General features: G+C 51.8%; 2 protein-coding genes across 6 annotated transcripts in view; both read left to right on the top strand.

Annotated features, from left to right (window-relative positions):
* Positions 1-13,505, top strand: part of DOCK3 (dedicator of cytokinesis 3) — a 653,304-nt gene extending 639,799 nt beyond the window's left edge. For 3 of the 5 annotated variants that reach the window (XM_030811683.1, XM_030811684.1, XM_030811681.1), the window contains exons 50-54: positions 3,821-3,939; positions 5,097-5,184; positions 8,767-8,889; positions 9,443-9,525; positions 10,364-13,505. In XM_030811683.1, coding sequence (XP_030667543.1) covers positions 3,821-3,939; positions 5,097-5,184; positions 8,767-8,889; positions 9,443-9,525; positions 10,364-10,873 — 923 coding nt within the window. In that variant the 3' untranslated portion in view covers positions 10,874-13,505. The remainder of the gene's footprint in view (positions 1-3,820; positions 3,940-5,096; positions 5,185-8,766; positions 8,890-9,442; positions 9,526-10,363) is intronic. The other 2 variants (XM_030811682.1, XM_030811685.1) reach the window with 2 other exon arrangements.
* A 986-nt stretch (positions 13,506-14,491) lies between these two features.
* MANF (mesencephalic astrocyte derived neurotrophic factor) lies at positions 14,492-18,634 on the top strand. Its single transcript, XM_030811680.1, has 4 exons — positions 14,492-14,726; positions 15,492-15,619; positions 17,013-17,154; positions 18,195-18,634. Exons 1-4 carry the CDS (start codon positions 14,492-14,494, stop codon positions 18,377-18,379), a joined length of 690 nt encoding a protein of 229 aa, XP_030667540.1. The 3' UTR covers positions 18,380-18,634.
* Positions 18,635-19,130: the final 496 nt, after the last annotated feature.

Raw genomic sequence — 19,130 nt, 5'->3', positions numbered from 1 at the left:
GTGCTGAATAGAGAGAAATTATCTTCTCCTTGTTTGGAAATAACTCATTTTTACTTCAAATGGCTTGGTTATCTGTTGCTGCATAATAAACCACCCCCAAAACTTCTCAAAACAATCTATTATGATCTCTTATTCTGTGGGTTTACAGGGCTCACTGAGCAATTCTCACTTGGTGTCAGATGTCACTGGCTGGAATCATCTGAAAGCTCAGCTGGGCTGGATATTCGAGATGGCTCACATACATGGCTGGCAATTGATGCTGGTGGCCAGCTCGGGGTGTGACTGGGGCTGTCAACTTGAGCTCCTATATATGACCTTTCCATGTGACTTAGGCTTCTCACAGCATGGCAGCTGATTTTCCCCAGAGAAAGCATTCCAAGAGATCCAGGAAGAAGTCTCAAGGCCCCTTTTTACCCAGCCTTGGATGTCCCAGGAAGTCCCCACGTTTCTATTGTCTCCTCAAGTCACTAATGTCAACCCAGATACCAGACAGAGGAATGAGATTACACCTCATGTTGTAAGGAATGGCGTGTGTGTTTTGGGACGGAAGGTGTTGATGGTAACCATTTTTGGAGATGAGCTGTCACAATGGCCAAACTCCAGAATATCACACAGAAGAAGGCTGAGAGAAGCCCCTTCCCTTTTGGGGGTAAACATTAAGTGCAAAAATAAAATGGTTAAACAGAAGTGGGCCCAAAGAGAATAGTGACAAGATCAGAGGCAGTAAGAAAGAAAGCAAGTCCCTTCTAGACCACAACTTCCATACAATCCATGTGCAGGCTCATCTGGAGAAAGGTGCAAGTCCTACATCCATCAAGCAGTGTTAGGCCCTGGGAGACAAAATAGAAGGGTCTGTGTGACATGGCATCATACAGAAAGACTGATACTTTCAAATGTATGTAATAGATGTTGTAGTAGATGCACTCTGGGCAAAGAAGGGAGGAAACAGTCCACTCTGTTTGAAGTTTGTGTTTGGTATTACCAGGGAGGGGAAAGCTTTCATAAAGGTGATCTTGAGGGAAGTCCTTTGCATTGGGGTTACTTCCCCTACTCCCAAGAGTGGTCATGAGACCAGTGGTCTTCCATGCCATACCCATGGACGCTGCTGTGATTCCTGTTGCTTTGGAAATGTCTGAGAGGAATGGCCTGCAAGGCCCCTCACACGGATCAGGATATTGAGTATGCAGATGTGGGGTTTTCTTTATGAGCCAGGCTGTGAGCTCCATGAGGTGGGAGACCATGGACAACCTGAGCAAGACAGTATACCAGGTTCCAATCACATGCTTGGTGTGGAATGGGCATCAGATTTGGGTTTGATGTTACTGAGTTGGTCTAAAGGTGCTGTGTGTTTTTCGGTGCATACTGAACAGAGAGTAGTCCTGTCTAGAGCTGTGGGCTGCAAGGCTCAGGAAGCATTCTGAGAGTTTCTTGCTGGGAAAGCTCTATATCGGTCAGTGAGAATAGGTGCTTTTTTCACCTAAACTCTTGTGAGTTGACAGCTCCCCCTGCTGATCAAAAGGCTGATTGGAGCTAGGAAACAGGGATTTTGAATAATCCTTAAGTAATTCATTGACACTGGGATTTACTAGACTACAACTCACATAATTCAGAAGTCCTATGAACACAGAAACCCTTGTGTTGTTCAAATGTTTTCATTAAAAGTAACCATCACCTTCTCTTACCATGGGATTGGCTGCCCAGGGCAGAGGGCAGGGGGAGGGAAGTGAAGTGGTAGAGTTAAAAATTTTAGTGGTGGCACAGAGCACCCTTTTGTGGCCACCATAGCCCAGAGAGACCACCATAACATGAGTCTGAATCTTCAGCAGAGCCCCTGAGCCCTGGCTACAGCCTTCAGGCTTCTGTATCTCCATCCTAACACCCTCACACGGATCAGGATATTGAGTATGCAGATGTGGGGTTTTCTTTATGAGCCAGGCTGTGAGCTCCATGAGGTGGGAGACCATGGACAACCTGAGCAAGACAGTATACCAGGTTCCAACCACATGCTTGGTGTGGAATGGGCATCAGATATGGGTTTGATGTTACTGAGTTGGTCTAAAGGTGCTGTGTGTTTTTCGGTGCATACTGAACAGAGAGTAGTCCTGTCTAGAGCTGTGGGCTGCAAGGCTCAGGAAGCATTCTGAGAGTTTCTTGCTGGGAAAGCTCTATATCGGTCAGTGAGAATAGGTGCTTTTTTCATTTCTCTTTACATAGCCATCTTCTTGAGGTTGCCTAAGAGTACAGGTTCTAAAAGAGAACATAGAAACCAGTAAAATCACAAAATAGCAATTCAGGTCAAGTTTTAAAAATCATATTTTAGTCATTCTCTTACAATTGTAAGGATATTTTTTAATGACTGGGTCTTAAAGCCAGCCCTGAGGTTCTACAAACAGGATCACTCAGACCAACTGTGGAAAAAGTTACATTACTGGTATTTATTATGCTGACTTCTTCAAAGTATTTTAGCCTCATCTTCTTGGACTGAAATGAATACAAGAGGAATTTCTCAAGGACTCCCGTGGCAAGCTGGCTGAAGAAGACATATTTTTAGCTGTGTCCTGACAGTGCTGGCACTGCACACTCAAAGGAAAGCCCCAGAGACCCTGAGTTCCAGAGACACAGAGCCTCTAGGAGCTGCAGATTGACCCCAGCTGCAGATTCAGCTGGAGTTCATGGGTTGGTCTAAACTACCCAACTTCACTCAGAGGACATCCCAGAGAGGGGTTTCAACCATAAGAGCCAGGCAGAGGCTTGAGGTCCAGGTGATCCTCCTGTGAGGGCTCCGACTCCCCCAGTGGTTTCTCATGGATATGCTGGTATCTGGTACAATGAGCACATTTGGAGGGCCTTCCAAATTACCCATTCCCCCAGGAAAGCCAGCAAGTTACTCTTACTGCTTCTGTGGAAGATCTTCTCAAGGACCATGGGTTGACAAGTTCCTGGACCTATGGCTATGGCCTGAATCCATGGGGACTGAGTCACACCACATGTGGCATGGTGTGGCCTCCATAACAGTCCCTCAGACTAGGGGAAATCACTGCAGAGGCCTCACAGGAGTAGAACATGAATCAAGTCAACTAAAGAGCCTGAGTTAAAGCCCCATAATTTCCACATTAGTTCCATGAACCCTGAGTTCACGGAAGGGCAAGTGTCACAGAGCAAAACCCTGGAGAGCAACCTGTGTGCAGAGCCCTGGCCCCCAGCCAGCCTGGCTCTAGGGCTGCAATAAGACTGGCAGGAAGGCAGAGGCCAGGTGCTGGGACCTAGAATCTGGGAGGGAGAAGCCTCTGAGAAAAGGCGGTAGGGAGCCAGGTGAGAACAGGGCCAGTGGTGTCAGGAGAAGGTAAGTGCATAAAGACACAGTATGTCAAGTAATAACACTCAATGTTATCTGAGTGTCTCTGTCTCTGTGTGAGTGTCTCCATTGCAAGCTGGCCTGTTCCCATGCCTGGACCCCAGGAGAGCCCAGCATACAGGCCACACCCATTTCCTGACAGTGCTGGTTGCAGGGAGCCCCTAGCCACCCTGCTGCAGTTCTTAACTCTCCTCACTCTCTGCTTCTGAGCATGGTGGGGGCTCTGTCAGCGGATCTGCATCTCACCAGCCTGCCGTATGTCAGCCTTGGCTGGGACATGAGGTGCAGCCACTGCCACCATCTAACAACCAGGCTCTGCTTCATTCCTCCTGTGCTTGCTGAGTTCATCCTCATCCTAACTGCAAGGGACACCTACCCTGGTTCCCTAGTCCTGAGGATGCTTGACTGCTGGACCCTCCATCTGTGGCTTGTCATCTGTGCTTGATTGTTCTCACTTGGTTACAGGCTCTCCCTCTCTGCCAGATAAGTACCGCCATGCCCGTGAAATGATGTTGTTGCTGCCCACATACCGAGACCGCCCAAGCAGTGCCATGTATCCAGCAGCCATCCTGGAGAATGGACAGGTAATAGACCCACCACACTGTCCTCTGCTGCAAGTGTGTTAGCCTGTGCTTCCCTCCTTGCATTTGCTGGGCCTTCTGCATTGTCCTACATGCCTCTCTCATTCCACTGTAAGATCCCTCAAAAGGCCGCTGGGCTCCTGGATGTGGAGTGCAGTGAACCTGAGGACCAGCAATCCAGACAGAGTGTAGGCGTGAGTAGAATGGTGGCAGGAACCACCATTGGAACCAGCATTGCTCATGTAGCTATCTGTCCTTCCCACCAGATTCCTGGACTCCTCATCCCTAAACAGTCTAGCAGAAGTAATTGGTTCTTTGCAGCCTGTTCTGAGAAGGCAGTGGTGGACACATTGGTCTGGAAGATGTTCTTCCTCCCTATTTGTGGGGCACCCTCACTGGAGCAAACTCTGCCTCTTTTATTCATCCATCCAACTGAAGTCCCTCACTACCTGCTGGGGCTGTTCTACATGCCATTTGCACAGCTCTCCAAATGCTCTGCCTGGGGACCTTGATCAAGAAGCTGTAGGGATTAACTCCCTCTCTTGGGCAGTCTGCCCCTGCCCTTCTATCAGGATCCATAAAAGTCACCTCTCAGTGACCATTACCTAGCCTCAGAATGCCAGGAGTTTCTTAGTGGTACCTCCCTGTGCCTGGTTGGCTCTGCCAGGTAGAGGGATGAGGTCTGCTTGGCAGCTGCCCATCAAAACAGCAAGTCCTGTCTGTGACTCTAGGCTTGATACTGTCCTTTCGTCTACCTTCAGTGCTAGCATGGGCCTGTGCAGGGCCTCTCCAGGAGGCTAAACCTGTCATGCTCATGGGGAAGTGGGGATCTCTCTGGCCAGACAAAAGGATGCAAACAGATGCTCCCAGGTAGCTATGTTCTGTTTCTTGGGCCCTACATAAGACAACCTGGGTCCTAGCCAGATACTGGAGGATGGTATCACAAATATTGTGTATAGAAGTACTGAGAACCAGACACCCTGGATAGTCTTTCCTAGGGCTGGCCTGGAGGTCTCAATATATCTCAAGTGTGAGCTGTGCCACTGCTTTGTTTTCCCTGTCTGATCTTGTAGTGTCCTGTCTCTTGTGGCCCACAACACTGCCTCCCAAGATATAACTGGTTGTTTTCACTCTCTATAATGTTTATCTCCTTCCTTCAGCCGCCGAATTTCCAGCGAGCCCTGTTCCAGCAAGTGGTCGGAGCCTGCAAACCCTGCAGTGATCCCAATCTGTCTGTGGCTGAAAAAGGTATTGTTCCCCAGGTGGCCTTCCCCCCATGTCTGTCCCCATCCTGAGTGTCTGACTCTTGTCCCTGAGTACCAGCTGGCCACGGCTAAGCCATACTTCAACACTCAGGTCTGTCTGTCTGTCCAGAATTCTGACCAATTCTTGTGCTCACTATTTAACCCATGTCTGACTTGATGCTACGGTTTATATCCTGTTCCCTCCTTCCTCAGGGCCTACCCTCAAAGAGGTCCCAGCTGCCTCCTGCCCTGAGTCCACCTTTATGGAAACTTGGGCTTCTGTTTGCAAACTGTAGACAACTACTTCCCTAGACTCCTCCCGGCCACCCCCAGAATTCAGCAGGCCTTGTGGCCCCTTTGGTCCCTCTCAGCTTGGGCCCTCAGGGATCTTTCCTTGGAGCTCAGAACAGGTCGTGGCCAAACAAGCCCCAAGAGGAAGGGGAAAGACATGCTATTTCCCAAAGACAGGCTTCTCCAAGTGAAGCCCAGGGTGCCCCAAAAGGAGTCCAGTCCTCCTGTAGCCACTCTGGCCAGCAGCTGCTGTGAATCCATCTTTTATTGCAAGGCCACCAACCATACTGTGAGACTGAGCAATCCTCCTTAGACCTGTGGCTATTTAGAGAGTGGGCTATTTTACCCTGTGTTCTGCTTCTGCAAGCCAATGGAAGAAGCAGACTCAGACCTCAGACACAGAGATCTGAGTTAATTTTAACAGAATAATACTAAGTGCTGAGCCTTCCTGCCACCCAGAACCTGGCCTCATATCCGCCCCCCTCCTCACAGGTTCTCTGCCTAGCTGCTCCATCTATTGGAGTTTAGGGCACATTCAGTTCCCACCAATACAACCTGTCATCCCTATTCCATCAGAACACGTCCCTCCGAAACTGTCAACATCACGTTATCATTGTTCTGTTCATCGAGTGCTATGTGCTGTCCCCACTGTTATGCTCCACCTTTGCTCATCATGGAAGACATACCTCTGTGTCCTCTTTAAAGAGACAAAACACTGATGGGCACTGAAGCTGGGTGCCCCGCCACAAAGGGCCTGGAGACTGGCTGAAGATGCCTTCATAGCTTCAAGGTCGTATATCCCGAAAACATGCAGCTTCTTGGACTTCTGCACCTGTGACCCAAAAGAGAGTGTCTTTTTCGCCTGAAGGGCCAGAATCCACAGTGGCATTTCTTCAGCTGAGATGCAGAGCAATGTCAGAAGTAGCCAAGAGTCTAGACAGGCTTAGAGTTCAAACAGGTGCTGGTGGCCAGACCAGGACCCTACCCCAACCAGACACATTAGCGCTTCAGGCCTCAGGCCAAGGCCAGACTACGACTACATCAAGGAGCTGGACACGCCCACCCCTAGGTGTGGAAGGAAAGGAGGGTTGTCTCACAACAGAGGCTGAACCCAGAGCAAGCATATCCATACCACAGGGCCAGCATTTAGAAGGCAGCTAATCAGACATTTGCCTAGTGGCAACACACAGGCCAGAGTATAGCTCCCTAAGTCTCTACCTGGATCCTCCAGGGCAGGAACTGTACATACTTGTCATCATTCTCTTGTCCGTCAGGGTTCTGAACCACATGAGGACTACATCTCTCACTTACAGGTATCTCTTTTTGCCATGCAGTGACTTCCAGATCAGGCGAGCCTGCCTTCAGGACCACGGGCTATGCACTGGCGGCCTCAGGCCAGTGCTGGACAGTTGTTAATGGTGAGAGAGGGAGGCGACAGGATACCTGTTGGGATCACCCCTCTTTTCCTAGGATAAGTCATTCTATATTAGCCTTCCCTCTAGCCCCAGTGCACTTGTGCTACATGGCAAAGGTCTACTGGCCCCACTGCTCATAGACATCAGGCTGCAGGGCAAACTTGATGGCTTCTGGTTTATGTGGAGTCACTCAGGCAGGCACCCTTTTGTAAACCATTACAGCCCTGTAAGCTTTCTTCTCCCATAGCCTTCCTGCCCTAGAGCTCCTTTGAGCCCTTGTGGGTGAACATCTGCACCCCATAATTCTTCCAAGGCTAGGTGTGCATCTGAGATCCTGGGCTGTCACAACCCCTTTAGGGAAGCCGCCCAGACCCATTTCCAAGCTTCGTCTTCCCTGATATTTCTTTGGTGGCTTTTTATGGAGAAGGTGCTTTTTTTGGCAGAGAGGGGAAGGTACAGGGAGCCTCACCAACAGGTAAGTGGGCCTGTTCTTGGGATGGCTCAGGCTCTCTAAGGAGGCTATTTGGTGAAATCCACCTGATGCTCATTAGATGCAGAATTCTTTCCTCCTTTCAGGCAACAGCTAAGTGTCTTTGCCTGCAACTCAATCGCTGGCACACCCCTCCTTCCTGCCACCAGCCATCAACCATACCAGGAGACGGGGCAATTCTCAGAACTGAGGCTGTTTAGACAGTGGAGTTTTACCCTGTGTTCTGCTGCAAGCTCACGCCAGTTCCTGAGCAACGAGGAAGAAGAGGATGATGGATGTCACAGTCTTATCCCTGGACAGCTGAGGGGGCCCAGCCCCTCTGGCCACATCCTTTTCAAAGGACAGACTCTAGCTCCTTCCCTTCCAAAGCCTCTCAGTTCCCATTAGACGCTGAAATTCCCGTCTCTGTGTGTAGACCAGGAAGAACCCAAACCTCAGCCACCTCAGGCTCAATGTAGCTACCACGGCCTTAGAACAAATCCAGTGACAGCACCTGGATTGTGAGCCGCTTCTCTGCTGCTAATAGCCCAAAGGGGAGAGTTGCCTGGCTCCAACAGAGAAAGGACATAATTCTTTTTGCTGGTATTTGTTCTCTAGGAGGAGCTGGCCAAGAGAATTCACATGTCCATTGCTGCTTCTACAGAGTGGCACCCTCAGACCCCAAGGTCCAGCCATCATTCGTCTCTCCTCCTGAAAAGCCTGTCATCCCAACTGTGGCTGAGGGGACAGTATTCTGGCAGTGGACTCCTTCTTTAACACAGAAGGGCACTCTGTGCTTCCCTTTAGCTTGGGCCCACTGCACCCCTGCATCCATGGCATGTGGGTGCTAGGAACTGGGGTTCTGTAGACGCCAAAGGGTACTCATCGGCTCCACAGCCCTCCCTCCTCCTGTTGGGAAGCAGTGGGTCCAGCTGGATCTGGGCTGCAGTTTCTTCCAACAGGTACCTGTCCTTGCTCCCTGCTTTTCCCACTGAGCCTGGGCAGTAGGAGAGCTGACTCTAGACTTTGGCAAGGAGCTCTATGTCCTGTGCTCTCTCTATATTCTCTCATTCTCATCTCTACTCTTCTGTCCTGTTTTCTCTTCTCCTCCTGGCAGATCCCAGAGGCTGCAGGTGTTCACTCTTTGCTGCACATTCAGCTATCTCATCCTGAATACTCTTTAGACATAAGCTCACTCTGTTGCCCTCCTCTTAAGCAGCTTCAATCCCTGGCCACTCTCCCCTGTGGGCCACAGTGCCTTGCTTGGCCAGTGTTTTTAGTTCCAGGTGCTGGCATGCCCCACACGTGTGCTGGATACATGGTGCACACTGGAGAAGCCACAAACTGTACTTCTCCCAGAGGGTGGCTCGAGAAGTAACCTCCCTTCATGCCATCTGTTTCCACCCTTCAGCTGTGCCAGCAGCCCCCAGCAGCTGGAGTCTGGATAGCGGAGCCCAAGAGGCCCAGCCCTTCCTGTCTGCCCATATGGGGTGCATCCTGGCCCCCCCAGTGCCTCCCCGAAGCCTGCTGCATGGTAAGAAGACCTCCAGCGGGTCCCCCAATAGTCCCTGGTCTCAGACTCTGCTCAAGGGCCACAGCAACAGCCATCTAAGCTGAGAAGATGGGCCATTCTCTGGGCCGACTCAGCCAAAGCAAAAACACCCCCACCACAGGAAGGATCCTGCTGGGCTTTGGGGTCAGTGAGGTTTCTGAGTACAGCAGGTTAGCTCAGGAACGCCATCCCAACCAGAAGGCTGAAGACAATGGAATTGACTGTGCCAGGCACACTTCTCACCAGACTGTCTCATCGCCTAGCAGTGGGCTAGAGCTGCCGCTGCCTGAGGCCTGTTCCGCAGACTCTGAAGCACTCAACTTTTCTGACTTCCTGTGTGGAGTGAGTTTCTTTTACCCCAGCAGCCTGTGTTTTGGAGAAGGCCAGTGTAAAGAGAGGTTTATCCATAGCCCTCAATGCTGAGGGGTCCCCAGGGGACTCTTCTCATGCCTGCCCAGTTGGCCCAGCAAGATGGTGCTGGCATGAAGCCTGTGCAGGGCCCCCAGCTGAGGCTCTGGTTCTGTTCCCTTTGCAGGTCATTACTCCCTACACTTTGACGCCTTCCACCACCCTCTGGGTGATACCCCCCCAGCCCTCCCTGCCCGGACCCTGCGCAAGGTAATGTACTGAAGCGGCAGCCCCACCAGGCTGTGAGATGAGTCACCTCGTCTGCTCTAGAACCACCCTTGGGGTCTACAGGAGGAACTGGAGCCCTCCCCTTCACCTCTCTCCCCAGCCTGGCAGAAGCTGGGGATGGCCAGAGCCACACTTGAGCTGCAGGTGCACACTTGTGTCCTGAAGCAAATGTGATGAGGGCAGGGAGATCAGAGGGTCCTGGAGACAACAACACACAGTACCAAGAGTGTGTGGGCAGTGAGCACTGGGAAACCTGGGGGCTCTCAGCCAGCACCAAGGTATCAACACACCGTAGTTCGCTAGCTAAACAAATGTTCCTGTGGTGGATCAGAGAGCATTTCAAACTAGAATTCAGTAAAAGCAAGAACTTTATGAAAAACTCAGGAGAGTAAAATTTCCTGTTAGCTTGTCTGCAAATTGGAAAAGACTGAGTCTATCACAGATTTTAGCAGCAGAATACATTCCTCTGGTCCATGGCCCACCAGGGTTCTTTCTGCCCCCCCTCAACAGGCCTGATGACCCAGCCTTTATGTCAGTATCCCAGAGCCACCGACGGCAGCCTGGGACCTGGGACCAGGGGGCACCAATGCCCAGCAGCCAGGGCAGGGCAATTTTTTGGCCACAGAAATGCAGATGATTCTGGAGTTCCACTGGCTTGGGGGTGGTGGGAGGAGCTGGGAGCTTGCTGCTGAAGAAACAAGAAACATGCTGTTGATGAGGGTTAAAGTTCATTCATAAGCAGGCTCTTGGTCTTCCCATGGCAGGCAAGTCAGCCTGTCTGGAGAGAGGGATTCTAACATGCCCACCCTTTCCTTCGCAGTCTCCTCTCCACCCTATCCCAGCCTCCCCCACAAGCCCCCAGTCAGGTCTGGACGGCAGCAACTCTACGCTGTCCGGCAGTGCCAGCAGCGGCGTGTCCTCCTTGAGTGAGAGTAACTTTGGGCACTCCTCGGAGGCCCCACCTCGCACCGACACCATGGACTCCATGCCGAGCCAGGCCTGGAATGCTGACGAAGATCTTGAGGCACCCTACCTCCCTGTCCACTACAGCCTCTCTGAGTCTGCCGTCCTGGACTCCATCAAGGCCCAGCCATGCCGAAGCCACTCAGCCCCAGGGTGCGTCATCCCTCAGGACCCCATGGACCCGCCTGCGCTGCCACCCAAGCCCTACCACCCCCGCCTGCCGGCCCTGGAGCACGATGAGGGGGTGCTGCTGCGTGAAGAGACTGAGAGGCCTCGAGGCCTGCACCGCAAGGCTTCATTGCCTCCTGGGAGCGCTAAGGAGGAGCAGGCCCGCATGGCCTGGGAGCACGGCCGAGGGGAGCAGTGAGGGGCAACGAGGCGGCTGGGATGCCGCCCTCAGTAAGCAGCTTGCCAATCACTCCAGGTCTGAAAAGCAAGTCCCCCAGCCCCACCCCAGGGAGCCAGAGAGGCTTGGCACTCAGGAGAGAACTACCCCCAAGTCTCCGTTCTACTGCCGTGAACTCATGTGTTGCCATGTACAGAGGCCACAGCAGCATGAAGGGTTGTGGCTTCCCTTTTTTTTACATTTCCATTTCTATGGGTTTCCCTTTCTTTCCTTTATGCAGTAGATGCTTTCTTCCTCCTGCAGTTCTGGACCATGTGGAGCTATATGGAGAAATTGCACAGACAGAATCACTTTGCCACACTGCAGGGCCCAGGAGTGGGAGCCCAGGCCCTCCCTCCAGGGTAGAGGCACAGAATGGAAATTGCACTAAGGACCTCTTCCTTTGCTGTATGGACAGAAGAGTTCATGGTTGCATTCAGGGATTGCAAGGACCATATAGACATGTCACAGGTGGAAAAAGGGCCACAAGCCGTTTTGCACAAATGCCTGCCCACCTGCCCCTCTTCCATCCAGGAGTGTGCTACTGAGGGGCTGGCTGGACCAACCTGCTGGCTCAGGCATGTGACTGGCCTAACCGCATGCCCAGGGCACTGCCAGGGTTCAATGGGCCAGCCATCTCCTACTCCACCTTGGATTTTTCTCTCCATCACATTATTTCTGACCATTTGCTCCCTTCCATTCTTGAAACACCTCATGCCCCACAGGAGCCCCAGTGGTGACTGGATCTGCAAGGGTTATCTCCCACCCTCTGGGGTTTGAGTGGAGGTATGGAGCCAGAGGGGCTATCCTAGCTACCTTCCTCCTAGGGGGAGCTGGTCCCCTTCCTATGTGGTAGAGAGACTGGTGTAAGAGTGAGTGTGGGGTGTGGCAGGCGCCGGAAATCCTCGAAGCTTTCAGAAGCGTCCAGAATGCCTACCATCAGCTCCTGAATCAGGGATTTTCAGCACTACCTCTGAGCCGTGGGGTTGGCTGCCCAGCCAGGCTTCCAGGCCCTGAGGACATGTGGTCAGGTTCAGCAGGCTCCTGGGTAAAGAGGGTGGGAGGGGGCTTCTCCTTTTGGAAGCAGATAGCCATGCAGGTAGAACTGTCATCTCCCAAGTGGCCACATACAGCAACCCGCCCCAGGCCATGGGGACCACCACTCAGGGTTCGGGGCTGGCAGGAGGGCAGTTTCTCCAGTCTCCCTAGTCTGTTGGTGTCTTTATAGGAAACTATAAAGCAGAGCAGTGGTGTCTTTAGAGGAACCTCATTCAAGTCAGGGCACTGATTTTCCTCTCAGTTTATTATTTGGGGGGATAGGGTCAGGTGGGTATAGTAGTACTTTACCAGGGTGCTTTTAAGTTACTTTAAAAAAAAAAAAAAGCCTACAAAATATTTTTTTTCTTTTATTTGCTCGAGTTCACATTAATGATGGTCACAAGGCTGCCTTGTTGGGCAGGTGTGTTGCCCCCAGTTCCTCTTCTGCTGGCCTGTGTGACCTCCACAACCAGGCCCTGGGCCTGAGCCCCTTGTCCCTTCTCCACTGCCCCTCTTTCCAGACAGTAAAGGCCACGGTCAGTGTGTTTTTCTCTTGTAAACAAACCCCAGCTTGTTTAACAGAAATGCTGATAACCTACTGGGAAAGATGGAGGTCTAAATTACCTCCAGGGTTTTTCTGGGGGTTTATCACCAGTGTGGGTCCCTTCTGATACCACCAGGTTCACTGCAGGCAGAGTGGGGCAGAAGGCTGCTGAGGATGTGGGTCAGTCACAGCAGCCCTCACCTCAAAGGGCTGGCCTGCTTCTCAGCCTACATTCATTTGCAAGCTTCAATCGCTGGACCATCTGTTGTTCACAGATGTTAGAGGGTTGGGGGCTAGCTTCAGATTTGATTTATAGGTAGGAGGGCTTAGATTTTAAGGCACTTCTGAACGTCAATCCCTGGACAAGGCAGTCATCACGTAAGAACAGCTACCTTCTCCACTTGGTGGCACAAGAGGTAGGGAGGGGAGTATGGGTTCATCTGGCTTCGCATTATGCAAGGTGAAACCGTTTGTTTTCCCTCTCCATTTTCCCTAACTGAATGAAAAGGACACATTCTGAAATCCCTTTTGTTGGAGAATTAGTCTGAGGGGAAATGGGAGGCCAGAGATGAGAACCCTTTGAAAAGATTGTAAAATACTGATTTTCATTCTTTCAAGCTTATTTGTAAATACCTATTTGAATGCTGTGTATTTGTACAGGAATTTGAGCAAAAAATGTATAGAGTGTGATGTCCAATTGGTATTCAGCCCTATAAATGTGTTTTTAACCTCCCGCATTCTGTGCTTATTTAAAACAAGGAAACTTCTAACCATTTCTTTTGTGCATTCATGTTTAAAGAAAAAAAGTGATTTAAAAATGATCTTACCTGTACCAGAAAAGCAAAGTTAAACGAAACAAAATTTGTACCATTGTCCCAAGAGGTATTTTACTGTATATATTGTGGTAGCATGTTCAAAATCCAACAAGTAATGTGAATTTTAGATGTAAATATCTGCCACTTGATTTTTTCCCCCCTTTCCCCACTTCCTTGACTGCTGTGATGTGAATTAAAGATAAATACGTGATACTGATCCACTGAATTCACTGAATGGGAGCAGAGGATGTGCCCCTCTCCAACCCTTGTCGCCGGGCTCCAAGCCCTTTTTAGCCCCATAGACATGTCCTTTCTGCACTGAGTAGAGCCAACCCTTCCCGCATCCTGCCTTCAAGGCAGGCAGCCAGCAGGGCACTTGAAGGGCAGTCGAAAAGGAAACATCCTCCAGTGCTTCTCTAGTGATTCCCGGGACCCCACTCAGGAAGCCCCTCGGCAGCGGGGGACCCCCGAGGCCCTAGCCGGGGAGGCAGGAGGAGGCTGGCCAGCCACCAAGCCACGCTTCAGAGCTTGTAAGGGCACCCCCCGAGCCCCTCACCTTCCCACTCTGAGGCGAACCCATGTCCTCGACCGATGATCCGGCCCGGGCGCTTCCCTCCACGGTCTAGAGTGGCGGCCCAGCTTTGAGCTTGGCGCGCCTTGAGCCCTTCCTCCGGATGTCCCGCAGTCCGTCCACCCCGCACGTCTCCTATCAGCCTATGCACGGCGGGCTCCGATCAGCTGGAGGATCAGCACGTGGGCTTTCAAAGATTGGGTCCGTTGCCCACGCGACTGAAAGAAGAAAAAAAGAAACCTCTTTGAGCCTTGCCTGCGGCCGCCCGCCCTTCCTGCCTAACCTGTTGTGTTGGCTGACCCCAGAACTCCTGTACCACGAGTCGGAGTCCGAGCAAGGAGATCAGCAGGGTTTTTCGAGCGAGCCTGGGGCCCAGGGCAGGGGTACGCGGGTCAACTCAACAGATGTAAGGCGTGGCCGAATCCCATTCAGCTAGCAGTACCCGGCCTCAGCCAGAGTCGCTGCCCTTATCCAAGATGGCGGCCCACACCGCTTCCGTCGCTGCTGTAGCCGCTTCCTGCGGCCGGTCCGGGTTCAATCAGCGGCCGACAACTGTCTAGGGCTCAGACACCACCAGCCAATGAGGGAGGGCAGCGTGGAGCCGCCCGTCTGGGCTTGCGGCTCGTGGACCAATGGGGAAGTGGCGTGTGGGAGGGCGCCGGAGGGCCCCCCGCCAATGGGGAGCTACGGCGCGCGGCCGGGACTTGGAGGCGGTGCGGCGCGGCGGGTGCGGTTCAGTCGGTCGGCGGCGGCAGCGGAGGAGGATGAGGAGGATGAGGAGGATGTGGGCCACGCAGGGACTGGCGGTGGCGCTGGCTCTGAGCGTGCTGCCGAGCAGCCGGGCGCTGCGGCCGGGCGACTGCGAAGGTGCAGGATAGGGGGCCTGGGGCCGCGCTCCGTGACCGTTCTGGCGGCGGCGCTGAACCCCACAAAATCACCAGACGGCCGGGGCCAAGAGGGCGGGGGCGGGGGCGGGGGCGACAGCGGGTCCCGGCGGGGCCTGCATGAGGAGGCCCCGGCGCCCGCCCTAGTAAATCTTTCCTGGGCCTAGAAAACATTGGTCCGACGAAGAAAAGTTGAGACTAGATCCCGTTGAAAACTTGGCTTGAAATCTCCATCACGCCTGAGTTATTGTCCCCAGCACCATCTAGAGGTTACCGCTCCCCGTCCGGCGTCGGGAGCTCCAGGGCTGGCCATGGGTGCTGCGCCCTGTCTGTTGGGATCACGAAGCTGCACCTCTGGGTCGGCTGTTGTATTTGGAAATTAGCAGCAGCATTTTGATCATTTTTCTCTTCACCTTCCAGTCTCTCCATTTGTGAGGTCACAGTGAGTCCCGTCTCAAGGACACGTGTTCACCATGGGCTTAAACTTGATGAAAGGAGCAGGGAGGAGTCGTTTATAGGTCACTGGGTGATGCTTGGTCCTTTGATGCCCTGGGTGTACCAGGGGACCCCCGCCACCTGGAACCGGGTTCTGTCTACCTGTAGACACCTGAGAAAAATCGGTGATGGAAAAGCTCACCTCTAATGATTCATCTCCGTGTCTCCTATTAAAAATGCTGGCGGAGTTCTTTCCTGGTGGATTGGAACAGCTTGGTGATTGCTGAGCATCTCCCGTCCCTCTCTTTTCCAGTTTGTATTTCTTATCTGGGAAGATTTTACCAGGACCTCAAAGACAGAGATGTCACATTCTCACCAGCCACTATTGAAAACGAACTTATAAAGTTCTGCCGGGAAGCAAGAGGCAAAGAGAATCGGTTGGTAAGTAGCTGGTGACCCTCCCCAACTGGCCCTGGCTCATGTTAACCCTTGGCTTCACCAGCCGTTTGATAAAAGGCCTTGCCCACCTCTATTCAGGAAGCCAGCTACTCTCTCCATAAACTAATGTGAGACTGAAGTGCTTCTGTGTCCTTCTCAAAGCGGCATGTGTTCTGAAACTGTGATTTTTTTTTTTTAATCCTGTTAGTCTTTATTAAGCACCTACTATGTGCTGGGCACTGGGAATATCAGGGGAAAGAAGTGACAGCCGGGCACACAAATAATGCAGTGTCTGGGTGTCATGAAGAAAATGGACCAGCAGGTGCTGATTTAGAGTGGCCAAGAAGTCTCTCTGAGGAAGGGTTATCATTGAAGTGGGGTAAGACCATCCCATACAGGGAACAGCAGTGTGAGTGCCCAGAGGCCTGAAAGAGTTTGGCATGTATGTGGACAGGAGAAGGTGACAGGGTGCCCACAGGATAGGCAAAGGCCGAATCCAAGACAAAAGCCCTAGTGAAGCAATGGGTTTTCTAACTTGAATTTCCCTGGCGGTCTCTGGCTTTTCTCTCTGTTAAAGGTTTGAATCCTGGTGACACTTAAATTCATTTGGTGGCTGTCAGCTTGGACTGAGCATGTGTTAAGAGTCCAGGGTTTACACTGGCTGAATCTGACTACCAGTACAGGCAGGGCACCGAAAAATGCAGCTGTGGGCCAGGTGCGGTGGCTCATGCCTGTCATCCTAGCACTTTGGGAGGGCAAGGTGGGAGGATTGCTTGAGCTTAGGAGTTTGAGATCAGCCTGGGCAAAGTGGTGAAATCCTGTCTGCACAAAAAAATTTTTAGGCTAGGCGCGGTGGCTCACACCTGTAATCCTAGCACTTTGGGAGACCGAGGTGGGTGGCTCACCTGAGGTCAGGAGTTCAAGACCAGCCTGGCCAACATGGCAAAACCCTATCTCTACTAAAAAATAGGAAAATTAGCCAGGCATGGTGACAGGCGCCTGTAATCCCAGCTGGTCAGGAGGCTGAGGCAGGGAGAGTTGCTTGAACCTGGGAGTCGGAGGTTGCACTGAGCCGAGCTGAGATTGCGCCACTGCACTCCAGCCTGGGTGACAGAGCAAAACTTTGTCTCAAAAACTTTGTTTTAATTAGCTGGGTGTGGTGGCCCACACCGGTAGACCCAGCTACTAGGGTGGCTGAGAGGGGAGGATCACCACCCAACAGATTGAAGCTGTAAGGAGCCATGATCATGCCACTGCATTCTAGCCTGGGCGACAGGGAGCCCTATCTCAAAAAAAAAAAAGACCCTACAGAGAGATGATGTTTCAAGGTGTCAGTATGTTTGGAGGAGATGGCTCTCAAGCACCTTCTGAAGGCCATTGTCCTTTCTTGCTCCAGTGCTACTATATCGGGGCCACAGATGATGCAGCCACCAAAATCATCAATGAGGTATCAAAGCCTCTGGCCCACCACATCCCTGTGGAGAAGATCTGTGAGAAGCTTAAGAAGAAGGACAGCCAGATTTGTGAGCTTAAGTATGGTGAGTATGCCTAGTCCTTTCTTAATGAATGCTGTGCACCTTCTGGGTTTGTTTCCCATCTGGGAGAGGAAAATGGTGAGCTAGAGTCACGAGTGGATTGTATTGTATGACAGATGGTGCTAAATGCTGGAGGGCTCTGGCACGGAAGTGGGTGGAGGTCAGAATAGGCCTTATTGAAGAGGTGATATTTCAGCAAACTTTGAAGGAGGTGAGGATTAGCCAAGAGGCCAGCTAATGGAAGAGCATTCCAGGCAGAGGATACAGGCAGGATAAAGGTGGCCAGTGGCATGGCAAGTCAGAGAGCATTGCAGGCTGGTGAGGGCTTTTAATCTGCATGAAGTTAGGAGTATTAGGAGTTTTTGAGCAGAGAAGGGACATGGTACGACTTGGGTTTAACAGGCTGGTTCTGGCTGCAAGCTCTGAAGTCCCAGTGATCTTTACTATTCTGAAAAGAAACGCTATGTCCAAGCATGCAAGCCCAAGAGTTAGGAACTACAGCATCTCTCTTGCTGACTGGGTCTCTGGTTGTACATAGTCCCAGTCTTCAGAAACAGTCAGGGCCTCTTCTGAAAAACTTGAATGGCCAAGGACCTGTGTTCGCCTACTTGTGTCTTCCTGGTACAGGTCCAGTTGGCTCCAGGTCACTGTGGTCATGGAGAGTTAAGTTCCTAACTCAAGGACCTGAACAGGGCTGCTCTTTGTCACCAGCCTGGAGCTGTTAGTATGTGGTGACTATGTCAGAGACACTTGGAAGATGGGAACCATGTTTCTCCTATAAGGACAGTGGCCTCTGTCCCTATCCTTGTTCACACTGCATATCTGTAGTAGACACAATATGTGGCCAGCCTTCCTGGTGAAGAGGCTAGTTCCCTCTTGTGGGGGCAGTAGGCACTGACATGCCTGTAAATCTGTCTGGAAATGTCTCTTCCTCTGAAACCAGTAGGGCTGGTTTGGCCGTTCAGGGAGTGACATATTCTGGGACTACTGGGGGACTGCAGGTGCTCCACCCAGCCAGTGACTCTCCCTGCTCTCTCCTCCAGACAAGCAGATCGACCTGAGCACAGTGGACCTGAAGAAGCTCCGAGTTAAAGAGCTAAAGAAGATTCTGGATGACTGGGGGGAGACATGCAAAGGCTGTGCAGAAAAGTCTGACTACATCCGGAAGATAAATGAACTGATGCCTAAATATGCCCCCAAGGCAGCCAGTGCACGGACTGATTTGTAGTCTGCTCAATCTTTGTTGCACCTGAGGGGGAGAAAACAGTCCAACTGCTTGCTCCCAAAACAGCCTTTTTGTAATTTATTTTTTAAGTGGGCTCCTGACAATACTGTATCAGATGTGAAGCCTGGAGCTTTCCTGATGATGCTGGCCCTACAGTACCCCCATGAGGGGATTCCCTTCCTTCTGTTGCTGGTGTACTCTAGGACTTCAAAGTGTGTCTAGGATTTTTTTATTAAAGAAAAAAAATTTCTAGCTGTCCTTGCAGAATTATAGTGAATACCAAAATGGGGTTTTGCCCCAGGAGGCTCCTACCAGTTTATGCTTTCCAGTTGCAGTCTGGGGGGATATTCATTCCCATTTATCCCTCAACCCACCAGTGCTGAAAATACCAGAGCAGGACATAGGGCCTGGGGCCAGCTGATGTGTCTGGGTGTGTGCCACTAGAGGGCAGCAGGCACTCAGCAGAAAGGAGGAGGGGGTGGGTGCTGCACTTAATACCCTGCCCCTTGATACAGTATCTGTCTTACCCACCCAAGAGAGCTGGAGGCCACAGCTCTAGGAGGAGTGAGTCTGGGATACATTAGAGGGCCTTATATTGTGGCTCAGTACAAGCAAGACAGGGTATGTGGAGTGTGGTTTTCCACAAGGATATCTTCAATAACAGTGCACGTCAGCACTGACATCTCTCTAAAGATGCTGTTGGCCTGGCCACCTACTTGCTCTTTTGTCCATTCCAAGCCTCTGATGTCTGTTC

The sequence above is a fragment of the Nomascus leucogenys genome, chromosome 4 (genome assembly GCF_006542625.1).
Source record: "Nomascus leucogenys isolate Asia chromosome 4, Asia_NLE_v1, whole genome shotgun sequence".
Taxonomy (NCBI): domain Eukaryota; kingdom Metazoa; phylum Chordata; class Mammalia; order Primates; family Hylobatidae; genus Nomascus; species Nomascus leucogenys.
This window is presented reverse-complemented; position numbering and strand designations above follow the sequence as displayed.